The sequence below is a fragment of the Microtus oregoni genome, unplaced genomic scaffold (genome assembly GCF_018167655.1).
Source record: "Microtus oregoni isolate MIOR12 unplaced genomic scaffold, Mior012 000020F_ref0000438, whole genome shotgun sequence".
Taxonomy (NCBI): Eukaryota; Metazoa; Chordata; class Mammalia; order Rodentia; family Cricetidae; genus Microtus; species Microtus oregoni.
Genome location: NW_024543079.1, coordinates 1,551,791 through 1,569,614, shown reverse-complemented (window position 1 = coordinate 1,569,614; position 17,824 = coordinate 1,551,791). Strand labels below are relative to the sequence as shown.

Here is a 17,824-nt window from a genome sequence, read left to right as displayed (position 1 = left end):
GCAAGCCCACTGTAAGAACAGTGGCATCCGTCGGCATGTTCACAAACATGTTCTTGTTTGAACTGGGGCACGGGTTTGCCTTTCCAAAATAAATAAGTTAGCCTTGTAAATAGGGGTCAGCCCACTCTGTTTTTCTTCCCAGCTCATCCTCCCCAACAGTATAAAGTCAATTAGACAATAAATATTTATCCTCCCCACTCTGTGTCTACAGGTGTGAGTCACTAATTGTCAATATGTATTCATTATCTCCCTACAGGCTATAAACTGAGCCAATCAATCAAGCTAACAGGTATGGAGCGCCTTTGCATGGCTCTAGAATAGAACAAAGCAGGCAATAAAAACCAACAGGGGACTAGAAGTGAGGGACAGCGGCTGGCCAGCAGCTGAGGGTGGTGGCTTCACCAGAAAAACTGCATTATAAAAGCCAAAAGAAGGTATTTCACGGAACTGAAAGTTGGAACTCCAACTTTGCTACTGAGTAAAATGGTGTATCACATTACCAAGAAAGGCTGGGTCTCCTCATCTGTCAGGAAGAGGAAGATGAGTGGCTGACCCCAGTGAGGAACAGATTGCAAGGCTCAGGGTTTTCAGATGTGTTAACAATTTCGCTGAAGGCACTTGTGGTTCGCGATGCTCCTGAAGACCTCAGGGTGACATCAGACACGCTGGCTTGAGGAGCCCAGAGAAGGAGGCAGGGGACTGACAGACATCCTCTGTTCCCTACCGTGCAGCCAACCACAGTCCGGCCCTAAGGGTGAACTGCTGGCCTGAAAGAGGAGAGCCCTGTCTGCTCAACGCCTCCAAAAATCACGAAGGAGTCTGTGTTTCCTCCTAGAAAAATCCTGAGACATTCGAAACCAAACAGGATAGGGGCACTCCTGAGGACAGCGGTGAGAGGGTGGCTGTCACCCTGTGTCTCTCCTTCCCTGCTGGTGGCTCTTGTCTCCCAACTCTGATTACAGGCTCCCAGCACCCTAGCTTTGCCTGGCTGAGCCACAAGCTTCCGTGGGCCCTTTCCTGGTTCCCATTAGTACTGCCCAGGCCCTCTGACCTTGCTTCCGGCCCTGGTGGTCAGTTCTTCTGTGCTTCCTTGTACCACAAGGCCCCACGCTCTCCGTCTGTGTGTTCACAACTCAAGACCACCCAGATAAGTAGAAGCCTCTCGAAGGTTCTGCCTGGCCCTCTGAGTCTCTTGGATTTACGGCCATTTTTAATCAATTCTGCATGTGAGCGTTCTGGGAAGCCAGAGCCAGGGCTTCCTGCACGCTAAGGGCAGAGTCTACGTTTGAGCCTCGGCCTACCTTCCCCGGTTGCCGTTTCTAAGTGAGGAAACGTTTTTGTTCCAGTTAATCTTTTAGCATCGGTATTGGCCATACAGACCATGCTGCCATGTGAGAACACCGGCTGCTGTCAGTTCACGATGCCTACTGAGAAGGTCCGGGTACCCTCTGGTCCCCAGTCTCCACCGCATCCCGCTATCTGCCCTCACTCAGCCACTTCTCTCATTTCCACCATCTCCCTGGCCTCTGAAGGAAACTGACATAGATCAGCAAAGTCAGCTTTGACCACGCCCAGTAAAATAACAAATGAGATGGTCTTGAAAGCAATTTAACGTGAAACACGATTATAACATAAAATTACCTTAAAGACAGACCGGAAGAGCCAAATAAACAGTTTTTAATCCCTGAAATAATGTTTCCTTTCCTTTCCTTTCTTCTTCTTAAAAGAATGGCTAAACTTTCAAAAACATAACAGATATCTGGCTCCGTGGTGTAGACCTATAATCCCAGCTGTTCAGGAAGAGGAGGCAAGAGGATTAAGAGTTCAAATCCAGCTGGAGCAATTCAGCAAGACCAGCTCTTCATCAAAAAAAAAAAAATGTTTTAAAAGTGTTGCAGATGAGCCAGGCGATGGTGGTGCACACCTTTAACCCCAGCACTAGGGAAGCAGAGGCAGGAGGATCTCTGTGAGCTCAAGGCCATCCTGGTCTATAAAACAAGTTCCAGGATAACTAAGACTAGAAACCGTGCCTTGAAGAAAAAACAAAAACAAAAAACAATCAAACAAATTTTAAAAAAAAACTATTGATGAGGTAACTTGGTGGAAGAGCACGTGCCCAGCATGTATGAGGTTCTGGGTTCAGTCCCCAGTACTGCAGACATGTGGACACACATGCACATGTGAAGCCTGGAAGACCTCTGCCATGTGCTCAGCATCTTTCCCAAGGAAAATTCTTCAGAACTTCATGCCAGGTTTGAAATTTTTCTCTAACTTTACAACCATCTTTGGGGGCGGGGCCTTATCCCTACTAGACTCTTAAGATTCTTGGGCACAGAGAAAATCTTGCTGTTCTGTGGATGCCCAACACTTGCCATGACCCCTGACCTCGACTCCAGGGACAGGTGGAAAGCTGGAGAACCACTACTGTCTGCAAGGCTCTGGAGTTCTAGTCCTGGCCCTGCTTCTTCCGGGCACAGGCACTGAATACTCAGTCTTCTAACCTGTGAAATGGGTGTAACAGCCCCAGTCAGTGACCCAAGCCTTCACAGGGCCAGATGCTTCCCACAGCATCTGCAGGTCCACAGCTCAGAGCCAATGCTGTGCTACTGTGAGTCTCACTGAGTGGAGGGAGGGATGAAAAGAAAGAAGGGGGTGTGTGTTCCAGAAATTTAATTGCAAATGTACCCATATTTCAGAAGACCAAAGCAATATCTAAACTAAGCAAAGCCTCCAGCTCCCATTATCTGTCCTTATTTTTTATTTCCCATGAGGCCACAGAAGTCTCCACAAAAGCAAATAGAAGCAGAGACCAATACTTCCGTGGGTGCAGTTTCTGCCTCTGGTCACCACAGACCAACTAACTGTACATTCTTGCAAGTCCCATGAATTCCCGGGGACGCTCATGTACGGCCCCTTTCGCCAGAAAGACCCAGCCCTGAGGTCTGACTTACAGCACTCAATGGGGTTGGATGCTGCCTGCAGGGAGATGATGCGGCCACTGGGTTCCGGGACGTGCACGCGGAACACCAGGCGCACTCGTGTGTTCTTCCTGCCGATGTCTGTCTCGCCCTTCCGCAGCTCGATGTCGGCGTTCCGAAGCTTCAGGATGCCAGCACAGTCGATGCTGCACAGAGGGGAGACCGGGTCACTGAGCAGAAAAGATCACCCACAAACCCGCCTAAGGTGGTCACAGCAGGGAACTGCATATCCCCCTGGGTTAGTGACAACCAGAACGCTATGCCAAGAGGTTGGATTTTTAAAAAAGAATTTATTTTATTTTATTTATTTATTTTTTATTTTTTTTTTTTTTACAGAGCACTCAGAAAATCTCCTGAGTGGAGATTGTTTCTTTGGGGAAATTTTCCTCATCAATGATTTTGTTCTCAAAAGCACTGGGAAAACTCAAGTAGGCAGCTGGTAGAACTGGCCAGGGCTACTCCACAAATATCAGAGTACCAGGGTCTCTTGAATTCAGCAAACAAGAAAGCACCCTTGCTCTTTGGAAACGCCCAGCAAGATCTGTAAAAGCCAAGGGCACTGTCGACCATCTCTCGAAGGACCCAGGGCTATGGCGTGAGACAGAAGAAAGAAGGGAATGTGGACCTGTTAGCAATGGGGGACAGCATGACCAGTGCCCAGGGTCATGTACCCTACCTCCCACAGCCTTCCTGTAGGCATGAGCTTACTTCCTCATAAAAGGTTCTTTGATGCTGACATGTATGTGCCGTGTGGTGGAAATGCTACATGCATGACCTTCTGTGTTGTCACTGAAAATTTTCTTTAGGTCCCACCAGTCTTAGTCTTTGTTTTGATTTTTGAGAGAGGCTGGGCTGGGACTCAATATGTAGCGGAAGATGGTTTTACCTACAAACTCCAGAGCTTTCAGCCCCCATGCACACTCCTTAGTGCCAGTGTTACAGGTGTGGGCCACCACGCAGATGGGTGGCTCCAAGATTGGACAGGCCCAGTAGCGGCTGTGGCAGTACCCTCAGAGATGCCCCAATCCTATCACTCAGGCCCTGCTCACTTTCCCAGGAAGCCCCACCACTGCCCCAGCCTTACGTGGCCCTCATGTTGTTCTTTGGCTCCAGGGGGATTTCCAGGACCTTGGTGTTGCCCACAATCTTCTCATAGCTGGTGGTGGTAACGGTTTTGCCCGTGATTCTGTGTACTTGGTAGAAGGCATGCGGCTTAAGGATTCTCTCATCGGCTGTCCCAATGAAGATCTGAAGTCCCAGGGGCTTGTTCTCCATGTAGCCGTGGAGCTAAGGAAGGAAAAAAAAAAAAACAATCTTTTTTTTTTTCGGGGTGGAGGGCAGGTGAGACTTCTCTAGTCTGACCACCAGAGACGATCAGAGAAGTAGTACCTGGAGTGAAAGAGTGTAGGGCTGCTGTGTGACCTGGATGGGCGCATGGCCAGAAGCTGCCTTGGTGTCCACCCAGAGCAACTGCTCAAATAAGTTGTAGGGATCTCCTCTAAAATGGATGCTAAGGAGCTGGAGAGAGGGCTCAGCCGTTACGGGTGCTGGCTGTTCTTACAGAGGACCCGGGTGGGATTCCCAGCACCCATATGGAGGCTCACAACCAACTGTAATTCCAGTTCGAAGGAATCCCACGCCTTTTTCTGGCTCCCACATGCACCGGGTACATATATGGTGCACAATCGTAACACAGGCAAAATACTCATATATACGTGTGTACGCATGTGTGTCTTCTAAGCAGCCACAAGAAACAATATAGATGGGTACTTAGTCACTGGCAAAGGGCTGGGAAAATGGGAACAGAAACAACCTGCAGACCCTCCCGCCAACCACCCTCAGGATCCATTGCCAGGTAAAGGCAGTTATTGGGGCTGGATTCATGAGGGCAGGCCCTCTCTGAGTATCTGCAGGAGATTAACGGTAGCTGGGGAGGGAAGGACATTCTTCAGAGGTGTAGACACTATAAGGTGCCCTTGCTCCATGTACAGAGCACTAATGACACAGGATTGTCAAAGTAAATAAAGAGATGTGAAAGCAGGAGGGGACTAAGTGGGAAGAGAAGCAGGATGAGCTAGCGAGGGTGGATGGGATAAAAATACACTGTTTAGCTGTAAAGATGCCATGATGAAACCAACTAGTGTGTGCAATCAACACAAGCAAATAAAAATAAAATGCTAGAGAAGAACCGAGCAACCTAAGAATAGATACGATGAAAGCATAAGTCCAGTGACTGTCGAGAGAGACAGACAGACAGAGGAAAAGTAAAACTCTGGTGATTATAGAGAGATGGACAGACAGACAGAGGAAAAGTAAAACTCTGGTGATTACAGAGAGACAGACAGACAGAGGAAAAGTAAAACTCTGGTGATTACAGAGAGACAGACAGACAGACGGACGGACGGACAGACAGACAGAGGAAAGGTACAATCCCAGTGATTACAGAGAGACAGACAAACAGAGGAAAAGTAAAACTCTGGTGATTACAGAGAGACATACAGACAGGAAAAGCACAACTCTAGTGATCACCAAGAGAGGCGGTGGTGGCACATGCCTTTGATTCCAGCACTCAGGAAGCAAAGAGACAGTTGGATCTATCTCTGTGAGTTCTAGACCTGACCTGCTCTACAGAGCGAGTTCCAGGACAGCCAGGGCCGCACAGAAAAACCCTGCCTCTGGAAGGCAGAGAGAGAGAGAGAGAGGGAGAGAGGGAGAGAGAGAGAGGGAGGAAAGAGGAGGGAGAAGGAAGGGACCTGGAGACAGGTACACACAGCTCTTGTTGACAAAGATCACCAAGGTCACCTAAGAAGGTCTATAGACATAATTCACTTTTCACAGGACAATATTGCAGTTAGCATAGACTGATTTTATACTTTTCAAAAAGAAAGAGCAAGACAACAGTGCAATTGATCAAGTCAAAACTAATTAAGGACCAGAAGAAAGTGCATGCCACGCTTAATAGGCAAAACGTCAGCCTGTGAGGTAAAGACTCTTGAAGACATCCATAGAGAAGGAGGATGAGACTGGGTCCCACCTCTAACAGATGCCCTAGACTACACTGGACGGTGGTGGCACATGCCTTTAATCCCAGCACTAAAAAGGCAGAGGCAGGCAGATCTCTGAGTTTGAGTTCAAGGCCTGGTCTACAGAGCAAGTTCTAGGACAACCAGGGCTACACAGAGTAAGTCTGTCTCGAAATTTTTTTTAAAGAGCTTTGGAGTTGAAGCATACAAATTTGACAACAGACGTCCTATAACCCAGGCATGCACCCATCATTATACAACCTGAAGAGCCCCATGCAGACAGAGAACACGCTAGACTAGAGAGGTGAGCCCAGACAAGGTAACACAGCAGATCAAAAAGCATGTATTCTATGGACTGACCCCAAAAGATCTAATCTATGCTGTTAGGGGTGGGGAGTGGGGCCAGACAGAGAACCCTGTGGGCAAAGGTGCTGGCTGCCAACCCTGATTATCTGAGTTGCTCCCCAAACCCACAGCTCGCATGGTTTCCCCCCAACATTCACAAGAAAGCTGTGGTTTGTAAATAAATGTATTGTTTCACTTTTTAAGAGAAAAATGTGTAAAACCCTACAATCTATCAAACAATACAAAACATTTCTTTCTATTTACACATTCACAGATGCAAGAGAGAAGGGTGTGGACGATACTCTCCACATCGACTACACCGTGACTCCCATGAAGGAAGAGGAGGTGTCCAAGACCGCAGAGGTGACCAAAGAGGACAGTGACTTCACACCCCATGGCACAAGAAGAACATATGATTAAGTATGCACCAAATAACAAAAGACAAAGACACATGGAGCTGAGAACCTGGCCCTGAGTTCCAGCCACTTCCCAGCATCCTCTTTGATCATTCAGTCCCTCTGTCCCTATATTTGCAAACCAAAGAACCTATGACAAGGGACAAGTTCCACAGAACTTTGGTACAGTTGCCTTGGTCACTTTCCAACCAACCAACCAACCAAAACAAAAAACAAAAACAAACAAACCAACAAAACAAAGAAAGGCTTTCAGGTGATGGGCATGACCTAGAATGACCCTGCTCCGTGCGGAGCCACCAGTCACATACATCCACTATCATGGTGGACACAGCCTGGAGTCAAGCGAGTCTCAGTTGAAGGGATGCCAGGTCTAATCGGCTTGTGGGCAGGCCTATGGCGGTTATCTTTACTGTTAATGGACGTAGGAGGACTCAGCCTCCTACGGGCACCACTGTTCCTTAGGCAGGTGATTGTGGACTACGTAAGAAAGCCAGGTAGGCATGAGCCTGTGCCAGCAAGCAGTGGTCCTCCAGGTAGGCAGGAGCCTGTGCCAGCAAGCAGTGGTCCTCCAGGTAGGCATGGGCCTGTGCCAGCAAGCAGTGGTCCTCCAGGTAGGCATGGGCCTGTGCCAGCAAGCAGTGGTCCTCCAGGTAGGCATGGGCCTGTGCCAGTACGCAGTGGTCCTCCAGGTAGGCATGGGCCTGTGCCAGTACGCAGTGGTCCTCCAGGTAGGCATGGGCCTGTGCCAGTACGCAGTGGTCCTCCAGGTAGGCAGAAGCCTGTGCCAGCAAGCAGTGGTCCTCCAAGGTTTCCGCTTTAAGCTCCTGCCCTGAATTCCCTCAATAACAGGCCACGTGTGACCTGGAGGCTGAGAGAAAAAACCCTTTCTCCCCGATCTTGCTTTTGGTCAGTGCATTTATCACGGCAACAGGGTAAAGCTAGAAGTTTCGGAGTCCCACGCAGCATATGTTACATGTTTGTTCTCTGGCCACATGTGGCTAGCAGCCAACCACAGTGGACAGTGTGACCTTCAGCTTCATCCATCTTTCTAGGGCATGTCCTAATGAATGGTATGGGAACCAGGGCTCGGGCACTTCTGCTGGAAGCCGTACAGAGACAGGCTAGGCATGAGAGCTGAGCAGGAGGATGACCTGCCCTCAGGACTGACGCCCACAGTGTTGACAGGTGTGGCAGCCTCAAGCAAAGGTGAAGTCCCAGTCAAAGCCACACATCTGAAGATCACCCACTGCTCTCAGGTGGCACGGATCAAACAGGAGGAAGGCCACACCGAGAGATCACCTTCTTGTTATGAGGGATTTGTGTGGGGACCCAAGATAAGTGTGTTTCCTAATTGGCTTCCCTGGTTCACCAGAGGTGGTAAACACTGTCCGCGGTGCCAGAAGAAAGGCGGGCAGGGCGGCAGTGAGCATTCATGCCGAGCTGCTTCCTCTTCCCGTGACAAGAGCAGAAGTGTGCCCGGGAAGGGACACATGGGGAACAGCTGGAGGGCATGTGCTAATCAAGGCCAGCCACTCCATCCCCTCCCTTGTTGGCACTCCAAACCAAGCTGCCATTGCCTTGCCTCTCATTTGGGCGACTGTCAACACACTGCTTGCCTCTTCTGGTCTTTCAGAGAGTGGTTGAGTAATCTTTTAAAAATGCAAATCAGATCCGGGCACTCCCCTGCTTACAACCCTCCGAGGACTTCCTGTGGCCTCAGACTGAAGTGCCAACTTAGCTGCCACCGCCTGAAGTCACTGAATTCCCCCCAAACCCAGCCTCAGTCCAGCCCCTGCCTTGCCTCTCCATCCTGCCAGGCTTTTGATTTCTCCCTTAGCTTCAGCATACCAGGATGGATCATTTTGACCTCAGGGCCTTTGCACAAGTCACTGTCTCTGTCTGGATGCACATTTTCACCTCTTTTCCAGATAAACCACAAGTCGTACCTATGCCCAGGACTCATTCAGCCTTGTGAGAAGCAACCATCTAACGCCCAGGGATCTCAGAAGCCAGTTGGGCACCACAGGTGTCTCCAGCCTTGACAGGAAGAGTTTCACAAGAAAATTAACACATGTTAAATGGAAAGGTATATTTGAGTATATATGTGTATATGTGCGCATGTGTGTGCATGCATGTGTATATGTACATTTGTGAGTATGTGTGTTTATAAGTGGGTGCTACTATACCCTCATTTTATTTTTCATGGGTCCTGGGGATCAAATCCAGGTCTTGTATGCAAAGCAAGCACTGTACCTGCTAAGCCGTTTCTTGGGTACCTGAGAGAAGCTTTTCTCTCTTTTTTTTAAGAACCAGATATTGTGTACTTCTTATCATGTCCCCTAAACAATGTCCCCATTTAGTCACATGCTCAACGTCCATTCATCTCCCCATGTGGCTCACATACTGGAGGCTGTGTTCCACAGTAGTGGGGACCTCAGACGCCTTGTCCTGATGGCTACTGTGTATGTGGTGGTGGAGCTTTTCACCTTCAGCAATGACATGGCAGCTCCTGGTGCCACCTCCCTCACACCAAACATGGCACTCAGTGGCTCACAGCTTTTCCCTGTGGCAGCTCCTAAAGGAGCCAGCCCAGCCCAACCCAAGGAAATGAGGCATTGCACTGGATGACGGTCACTCTGCGTGTGTTTGCAGGAGCTGTTGGTGGAACAGGGCTGGGGGAAAGCAGTGATCCTGCTGTAGATGAAAGTGACATTGAAAGGCCTCCCCACAATCCTGGGGAGCAGGAGCCGCATGTGAGTGGAGTGTGGGGGTGTCCTCCACTATTGCACATCAAGACTGGCTCTTGTATAATCCAGGCTGGCTCTGCAGCCGAGGCTGGCTTTGAACTCTTAATCCCCCTGTCTCTACCTGCCAAGTGCTGGGAAGGCAAGCATGTGCCACCACACCCAGCCTCTTGGCAACTTTAAACGTACAATGTTTTATCAATCAGTGACCACTGTTCATTGGAGCCTAGAGTACTCTTGCCTCAGTGGAGATGTGTGCCCTTCTGGGCCTTTCTCCTAGTTACATGGATCCACATTTGGGGGGTTGTGTTTTGCATATCATTTCATCTAACGATACAGCGTGCTCGTTCTCTCTCATCAGAGGATCTTGTTTTATGAGGCACCAAATGGCTGTGTAGAGAAGACGTCTCCTAGCAGGCGAATCAAAATGCGAAGTGATTGTGAAGAGCCCGGGCATTAGGGACACGGACTCCACCGGGCCCCCAGCTCAGCCACACAGCATGTGCAGAACCAGGGTGTAGCTGGAGCCTGCGCCTTCCATTGCTGCCCAGCATCAAGAGCAGATAAGAGCACACACTGTCAGGCTGAGGAAAGATCCACGCTCAAGTCCAGAGTCCCCCGTCAAGGGCCTTCGTATTGCTTTTGCGGTGCCATCGGGCTGAGACATTGCAGCCGGTGCTGGCGGCCATCGAGGACCACATCTGTGCTGGGAGCTGGGTGATTCAGCCCTGAAGCGAGGGGTTGGTTTTCAAACTGGCGACCGGCCAAAGGAACTGGTTTGAATTTGCCTCAAATCAAACGTGAACAACGTTAAGTAGCGTTTTGTGTGTATGTTGAATCGGGACTATTAGGAAAATGGTATCATCCTCAAAGCTTGCACGCAGGAGGAGGAGAGGCACCCCCAGGCTTCGGCCATGGGGCCTGTGGGCAGGACGTGACCCCACAACACAGACAGACCCCACTTCTGAACTTCATTCTGGATATGAAAGTTGAAGCTCTTATCTGCCACCCTAACCCTACTCCACCCTCAGCTCACATGCACACGCTGGAGTGGACAGACAGGCAGGCAGGCAGGCAGGCAGGCAGATACACACACACACACATATACTTACACACATGCATGCACACGCTGGAGTGGACAGACAGGCAGGCAGGCTGGCAGGCAGATACACACACACACATATACTCACACGCATGCACACCAGGCACTCTTCCCTCTTCCTCCAACCTCCCAACAAACCCTACATGCTCAATTAATGAAGCCTCTTCTTCTTCACCCCCATTGGATCACCTCAAGAGTCCTGCCCATCTAGTTTCCTAAATGCCACTCAAATCAGCCACCCTGTTCTCGATCAAAGGAGCTGCCTGGCCACCCTCTTTCCATGTCAGCTACCCCATGGTGGCTAGAATGGTTTTCACTACCTCAGGACAGAGCCTCCTGCTGCTCCACTTGAATCTCTAGAGAGCAGATGTCTCACTTTCTAAGTCGTAGCTTGCAGAGCTCCATAATCTTGCTGCGTATAAGCATGAGGACCTGAGTGTGATGCCAAGAATTTATTGTTTAAAAAAAATCCAGGTGTAGTGATGAGCACTGGAAACCCCAGTGCCAGAGACAGAGAAATGGGCAGATCCCCGGGATGCTCAGGGTCAGCTCTCTTAATTCAGGTGTAGTGATGAGCACTGGAGACCCCAGTGCCAGAGACGGAGAAATGGGCAGATCCCCGGGATGCTCAGGGTCAGCTCTCGTAGCTTAATCAGCGAGATCCGGTCCAATGAAAGAACCTGTTTCTAACAGCAACCTGAAGGGTACCACTTCACTGTGTCCTCAGGCTTAAATGCTCACCTGACTACATAGGAACACACACATGCAGACACACACACATGCACACACGCACACATGGGGGGCGGGGGGCAGAAGCCAAGTCTTCATCGGAAGAGGGTTGTGGGACCCTCTCCCTCACACCCTCCCTCCTTCCCCACAGCCATAGTGATCTTGGAACAAGTCAGGCACACTCCCGCCCAGAGGTTACTCCATGGTAACCTCTCCCTCTGCTGAGCTGGCTGTCCCTCGCTACTCTCAACCCCACCCCACAGGGCACCACACCCTCAGCACTCTCTACCCACCTGCTTGGCATCACCTCACCCACCACCCACCTACATCTATCACCACTCCACAAGGCAGGGTGTGTTCATTTCATCTCCTCCTCTCCCCCACGAGGAGATTGTCCTCAAGGATGGCAGCTTAGCTGTCCCATGGGATCCTCCTCAACATGTCTCCCCCTCAGCGGTCAGGTGTGGCCAGGACAGCAGGAGGGGGCAGGTGGTGGCCATTGACTGCTGCTTCCCCTGCCCCTCCTTTTCCACAAACAACAACTGGCCTAGCCAGAGCTACCACTGTGTCCCACAATGCATCTCTCTCAGCATGGACAGGACCGGGCTGGTTGGACAGCTGGTACCTGACCTGCCCTGTTCCCCGCAGGAGTGACAGCATACCCAGAATACAATGGAAACAGGAACCATGTCCACCCCAATCCACAATGGGTGCCCCAACCATGGACGTGCTGAGGCTGGCGGGAGACCTCAGGGACTGGTGGCCCCAAGAAGGCCAGGAATGTGACAAAGAGAACGAGATTGTCTGCACAGGCTTGAGAACAGTCCCTGTCAGCTTCTCTTCACATTCTAAATTGAGAGTCAAGTCACTCTACATCTCTCACACTAGCGGAAATTAGAAGCAGATTCCACTGCGCAGTGAGCATAGGCGGGGGCTGGAGGCCGAGGCGGCGAGATCTGCTTCCCATCACCACGTCCACAATCAGTGGGGACCCTAAGTAGGGTCTGTGAGTGTCATGGGGCTCAAGCCAGAGGCTGTTCCCCTGTTCCAGTGCTCACAGTTCCCTGGAGCCTCTGGATGCAGCCCCAGATTGGGAGGGGAGCACCTCTAGACCCTTGACCAGCTGTCCTCCGTGCCAAGAGGTGGCTTATCCTGCAAGCCTCCTGGAAACCAACCTCTGGGTGCCCTTGGGTTTGTGCTGTTTGGAAACCAGAACCATGTTCTTCCTGGCTGCTTTGGGTGCCTGAGCCTCCCCTCGCGTAAAGCCCATGGGGGTTCAGGAAGCGTTAGCTCTTGGGTAGCCATCCGAATCAGTTTATGTCAAGCACCTGACTGCCAGAGTGTTGAGGTTGGAAGGTCAGTTTCCATCTCCTGGCCTCAGTTTCTCCATCTGTGAGGAGGGCTGATCAAAGGGCTCAGGGAAGAGCTGGTAAGGTCTGTAGGAAGCTCCTACCCAACACACAACACATGTGCTGTTCTGCTCAAACCCCTCCACCGATGGCTGGGAGACTGTGGGCTATCTGATCTCATCTTCTCTGTTCTCTGTGAACTTGAAGATTGTCCCTTAGTTCTAAAACACAGTGATCTTCAGTTGCATTTGGAAGAGATTCCAAGCCCTGGGTGCAGCCTATAGAAAGAAGCCTGTATGACCCAGTCTTGGCAGCCATCCCCAGCTTCAGCTCCCCATGTCCTGGACCAGCCACATGATCTCTTCGAGGATCCTTCAACAGGTTGAGTCTCTCTTGCCTTGGGGCCTTTGTACATATTCTTCCCACAGCCTGGTGTCTTCCCCACCCCTTTCCTCCATCCATCATCACTCAGAGTTCACCCAAATCCAGAGATCCCTTGCTCCCTTTCTGCTGCTGTGATAAAAACACTCTGACGGAAAGCAACACAGGAGAGGAAAGGATTCATAGGCTTCCATAGCTCACCACCGCAGGAAGTCAAGGCAGGAACCCGCAGGCAGAACCCTGTTTGCTAGTTCACACAGCATTGCATCTGTCCAAGGAACTCACTCACAGTCAAGGAAGTACAGCAGAAACCATGGAGGACGTCGCTGGCTAGCTCACAGCCCTGTTTCTGCTTCAGGACCACCTACCTAGGGTGTGGTGCCTCCTACATCAGTTAAGCATTAAGGCAATGGCCAGCAGATACACCCACGGGCCTGTCTGATCTAGACAATGCCTCAACGGAAGTTCTCCCCTCAGAAGACTCTAAGCTGTGCCAAGTTACCAGCTAAAGCTAAGCAGAGCATAGAGCCTGCTCTGAGGAGCCCCGCTAAAGCAGAGGGTGTCGGCATCTCAAGGCTTAGCCCCTTCCTGACAGTAGCAACTGTTCATCATGCGTTCGCTCACTTCCCTAGAATAGAAGCTTGTCCATCTCGACGCCCCAGCGCCTTGAGTAGCATCTGGCACATGGAGACATGCACCAGGCAACCGCTGAATAACTGAGCAGATGGGTCCTATGTGGAGCCATGTCCCGGGACTGCGGTGGCTATTCTTGACGAATACAGGGAGTGACTCATCTTCCCAAAGCCCTGAGAAAAGAGGCTTATTCACGTCTGGGAGAGTCCCCACGTTTTCAGACTCTAACTAAATTCCCTGCTCCTCAGGCCAGTCTGCAGGAATGTGTCTCCCGGTGAAAGAGACGTATCATACCAAGCCAATTACACCAGGAGTCAGGAGAGGAGTCAAACTTGAGACTGGAAAAATGAAGTTTACAACCTTGAGCCTGAGTTGAAAAGACAGCAATTTGGCAGCCTCGTGGAAGTGGTGAGGGAAAGGGGATGCCAAGTTATGCCCGTGGCCCACATGGTCACCAGACAGCCAGACAGGTGGGGGACGCACCCTTCAATTGCAGCTCTCTACTGATCTCTTGCGTAGGCTTGGCATGGAGGAACAAGGTGACAACTGTCTGCATAGGCTGCCTGGGCTCTGAAAATCCAAGAAGAATGCATCCCAGGAGGGGAAACTGAGGAATGAAGACAGCTTTCAGAACCCACGAAAGCCAGGCATGGTGGCCCACGCCCATGATCACAGCACTCTGGGAATCCAAGGCAGGAGTTCAAAATCAACCCGGGCTACACAGCAAGACCCTTTCTCAATCTCTTCCCCTTCAAAGAGACAGAAAGAAAACGCCATGCAATTATTCAAGCACGCTCTAATGAAAAGGACTAGTACCTGCAGGGTATCCTGTGACAGCTGTACCCCCACCCCAATGCCAGAGCCCCTCCCCCAGCCCCCACATAAACGCTTCACCAAAGACGGGCCATCTGGGCGAGCCATAAGAGCTGGCCTATCATCTTTCATTGCAATGAAAGCTGGAAGATTCTTCCCAAACTGCTGGAGCAGCAGAGGGCAAAACTTATGAAATGCAAGCCAGGGCTGAACTAACTGGCACCCCCCGACACACACACACTAAGGTGAGCTGTCCCCCATCCCTGCCCCCTGCCCATACCAAATGACCTGGCAGGTCTCTCTGGAGCCGGACCAAGAATTCTGACTCACTTTTGCCACAGGAGGGGGGAAGAAAGGCAGACGTGATGTGTAACTTTCTGTACTCTATTTTAGGATTTTAAGATCCAATTTCTTGGGTTGCAAAGGGTGGGTTTTTGGAGGGCTCAGCACAGGGCACGGCTCCTCACTGGAGCTGGCTAGACAGGCTTGTGTTGAAGACCTGGCAAGGCGGGGCCACTGGAAGATCAACAGATCGCATCAGCCTGGAACAAGGAGCTGCTTCTTATACAGCCCTGTGGCCTGGCGCTCATTCACCAGGGATGGAGGCTGGGGTCTGGCCGGCGTGAGTCACCACCCCACTGCAGGCAGCTTAGTTCATTCACTCGCTCCTTCATTCAGCGGAGGCCGGCAGAGAGAGAGGGGACCGCCATGCTGCAGGGTGATTCACACGGCGTTTGGGGACAGAAGGCACCTGGGTCCATTTTATGCTGAGATTCTTGTTGCTCCGTGGTCTGGGAAGTTCATGGCCAAGTGGCCATCAAGTCCCATTTCTGACTGCTAATCCCCAGCAGAAGGTGATGGGCAATTGGGCTAGGAGAGACAGGGAATCTCCACTCCAGAATAACTCAGCCTTGCCTAAGAGATCTTCATGGATCCCAGCGGGAGGAATCCCTTCATCAAAATGGTATTTCATAACAGTACAGCATCGAAGGTCCAGCATCCCGCATGGAGCTCTGTGGAGTACCTTAAAGCCATGGGAGATGGGGGAGCATATTATCATATCTACACTTAGGGCCTGGGAAGACTTCTCTGCCTCATCACTGGGGACCAACCGCCCTCTTAGATGTTCAGCAGCATCATGCATTTCTTGACACATTAGGTGCCAATGAATCTTTCCCTACTATGATAAAGTATCTCGAGATGCTGCCAATGTCCTTTGGGGGATAAAATCGTTCTAGTAAGAGCTTTGTGGGGGGACGGGCAGGAGACTCTGGGAAACCACAGCCATAGTCCATCGACAGGCAGAGTCCTTATGCTAGACTGCCCACCTTCTCCCTGACTTGGCCACCCCACCACTCTCTAGTCCTGCTGTACCAGTCCCACTGATAATCTCTCTGCCTCTTTCCATCCACAAGATGGAAAGCCTCCACAGCCTCCAGAGGGATCTTCTTAAAGTGAAGGAGATCGTGTGATTCCCCCCACTTAAAACTGGCCAATGGCTGTCTTGTAAATAGAGAATCCAGTTCAAATCCCAGGCCCCTCGAAGCACTGCTAGTGGTGCCTCTCTCCAGCTCTGCCCACCACTGTTCCTTCTCCATTCCTCCCAAAGGCAGCTGCATGCATCTCCTGGCTATTTCTAAAACACCTCGCCGCCCTGCCTCAGGGCCTTTGCACCCACAGTGCCTACAGTACCTACTATCTGGAAGATGCCTGCCTGCACCAACCCCAGTCTGACTTCTTGTTGTCATTCAGATATCTTCCTGAACAACCACATCCCCGGAGGGGACTCTCCAAAGGACCACAAGAGAAAACCCCCCTTCGTGTTTTCTAAAATCCTGCAATGAACGCACTTCCCTTTGTCATAAGAAAAACTGAAAAGCAACCCAGGCGTCTCACACACTCTTGGGCCGCAACCTCAAGAGCCTCGAATCTTTATCCTGTGGGTCCCCAGCCTCACTCCACCTGCAAAGCACAGAGGGAAGAGAACCCTTCTCCCTATGGGCTGTAGAGATGAGGCGGCCAGGGCTCAGCTCTGATTCTCCTTGACTAACGTACTGCACCGTGGCGGGCAGGGAGGAACTGTAAGCATTGCAGGGAAAGTAGGGGGATGGGGTGTCCTCCTGTGCACAGGGAGACTCTCCAAGGTCACAGTGGCCATACATCACCAGATTTTCCCCTGCACCTATCCTTCTGCATGCTTAACAAGCCCCCCCCCCCCCCCGACTTGGATCTGTGGAAAAACAGTAAAACTTTGGTCTAAAAAAGGCAAGGCCTTCTGTACCTTTAAGATCGTGACTGTGCTGGTCAGCACTAAGCACATCTTCACTGCTCTTTCTCCCTGACAGCAGGATTCTGTGAAACCCAGATGGCCGTGACTGAGCTCAGAACCTGCACTGCCCAGCTTTCTTTGCGAATGAAGGCGGCGGAGTCACACTAGATGAAGCCACTTAGCAGACTTACATGTGACTTGTCAAGGGCTCCTGAGTGGAACCCTCTGCTCTGCCTCCCTTCCATGACTTGGACGATTAAGTGCAGTGGCTCCAGCTGCGGCAGCCGCTTTGGTGCTGGAACAGGATTCCTGACAGCTTCGTTGTACATTGGACTGCCCAGATCTAGACTTCCTACCTCACTCAGGCATCTAACCAGCAGTTATTTGGAGTTTCTGACCGATGCAGCTAAACCTAAGCCCAGCCAAAAGACCCATCCCCATGGCAACATGCCCTCCAGGCTGAGGAGACAGCCAAGGTGCTCAGAGCATATATGTGAGTGTTGTCTCTCCATGGACCAGCAATGCCTGTACACACACCTGCTCTCCGAAGGGCTTTTGATTTCATTTTGCTTTTGAGAAAGAGTCTCATGTAGCCCAGGCTGGCCTCAAACTCACTAGATAGCCCAGGATGACTTTGAACCCCTAATCCTTCTGCCTCTACCTCCCAATTGCCATGATTACAGGTGTATGGAATACCACCCTGGTTTCAGCAGTGCTGGGGATGGAACCCAGGGCCTCCAGCATGCTAGGCCAGGTCTCTACCAACTGTGCCACAAGCCCACAAAGGGAGTTTTTAAATTGCTACCTCTAAAAAGCCAGACCTGACAGTCCCCCCAGAGCATGCTGCCATGAACAGCATTACAGGCCTGTGCCCAGAACCACAGCGGGAACCAACCCCATCACCCCTGCTGTCTTACTAGAACTCTTCCCACAGGGGTGGGACAGGGGAAGAAGGTGGCTGTCTGACCCTCACGGGGGTGACAGTGGTTCTCACTGGAAATAAAATCCATGCTTACTTTCTGTCTGGTTTCCGAATTGCTTT

At 51.0% G+C, this 17,824-nt stretch overlaps 1 protein-coding gene across 1 annotated transcript in view; it reads right to left on the bottom strand.

Moving 5' to 3' along the window:
- Window positions 1-17,824, bottom strand: part of Nfatc2 (nuclear factor of activated T cells 2) — a 111,153-nt gene that overhangs the window by 52,722 nt on the left and 40,607 nt on the right. The window contains exons 4-5 of the mRNA XM_041670442.1: window positions 4,063-4,265; window positions 2,952-3,124 (exon numbers count right to left, since the gene is read on the bottom strand). Coding sequence (XP_041526376.1) covers window positions 2,952-3,124; window positions 4,063-4,265 — 376 coding nt within the window. The remainder of the gene's footprint in view (window positions 1-2,951; window positions 3,125-4,062; window positions 4,266-17,824) is intronic.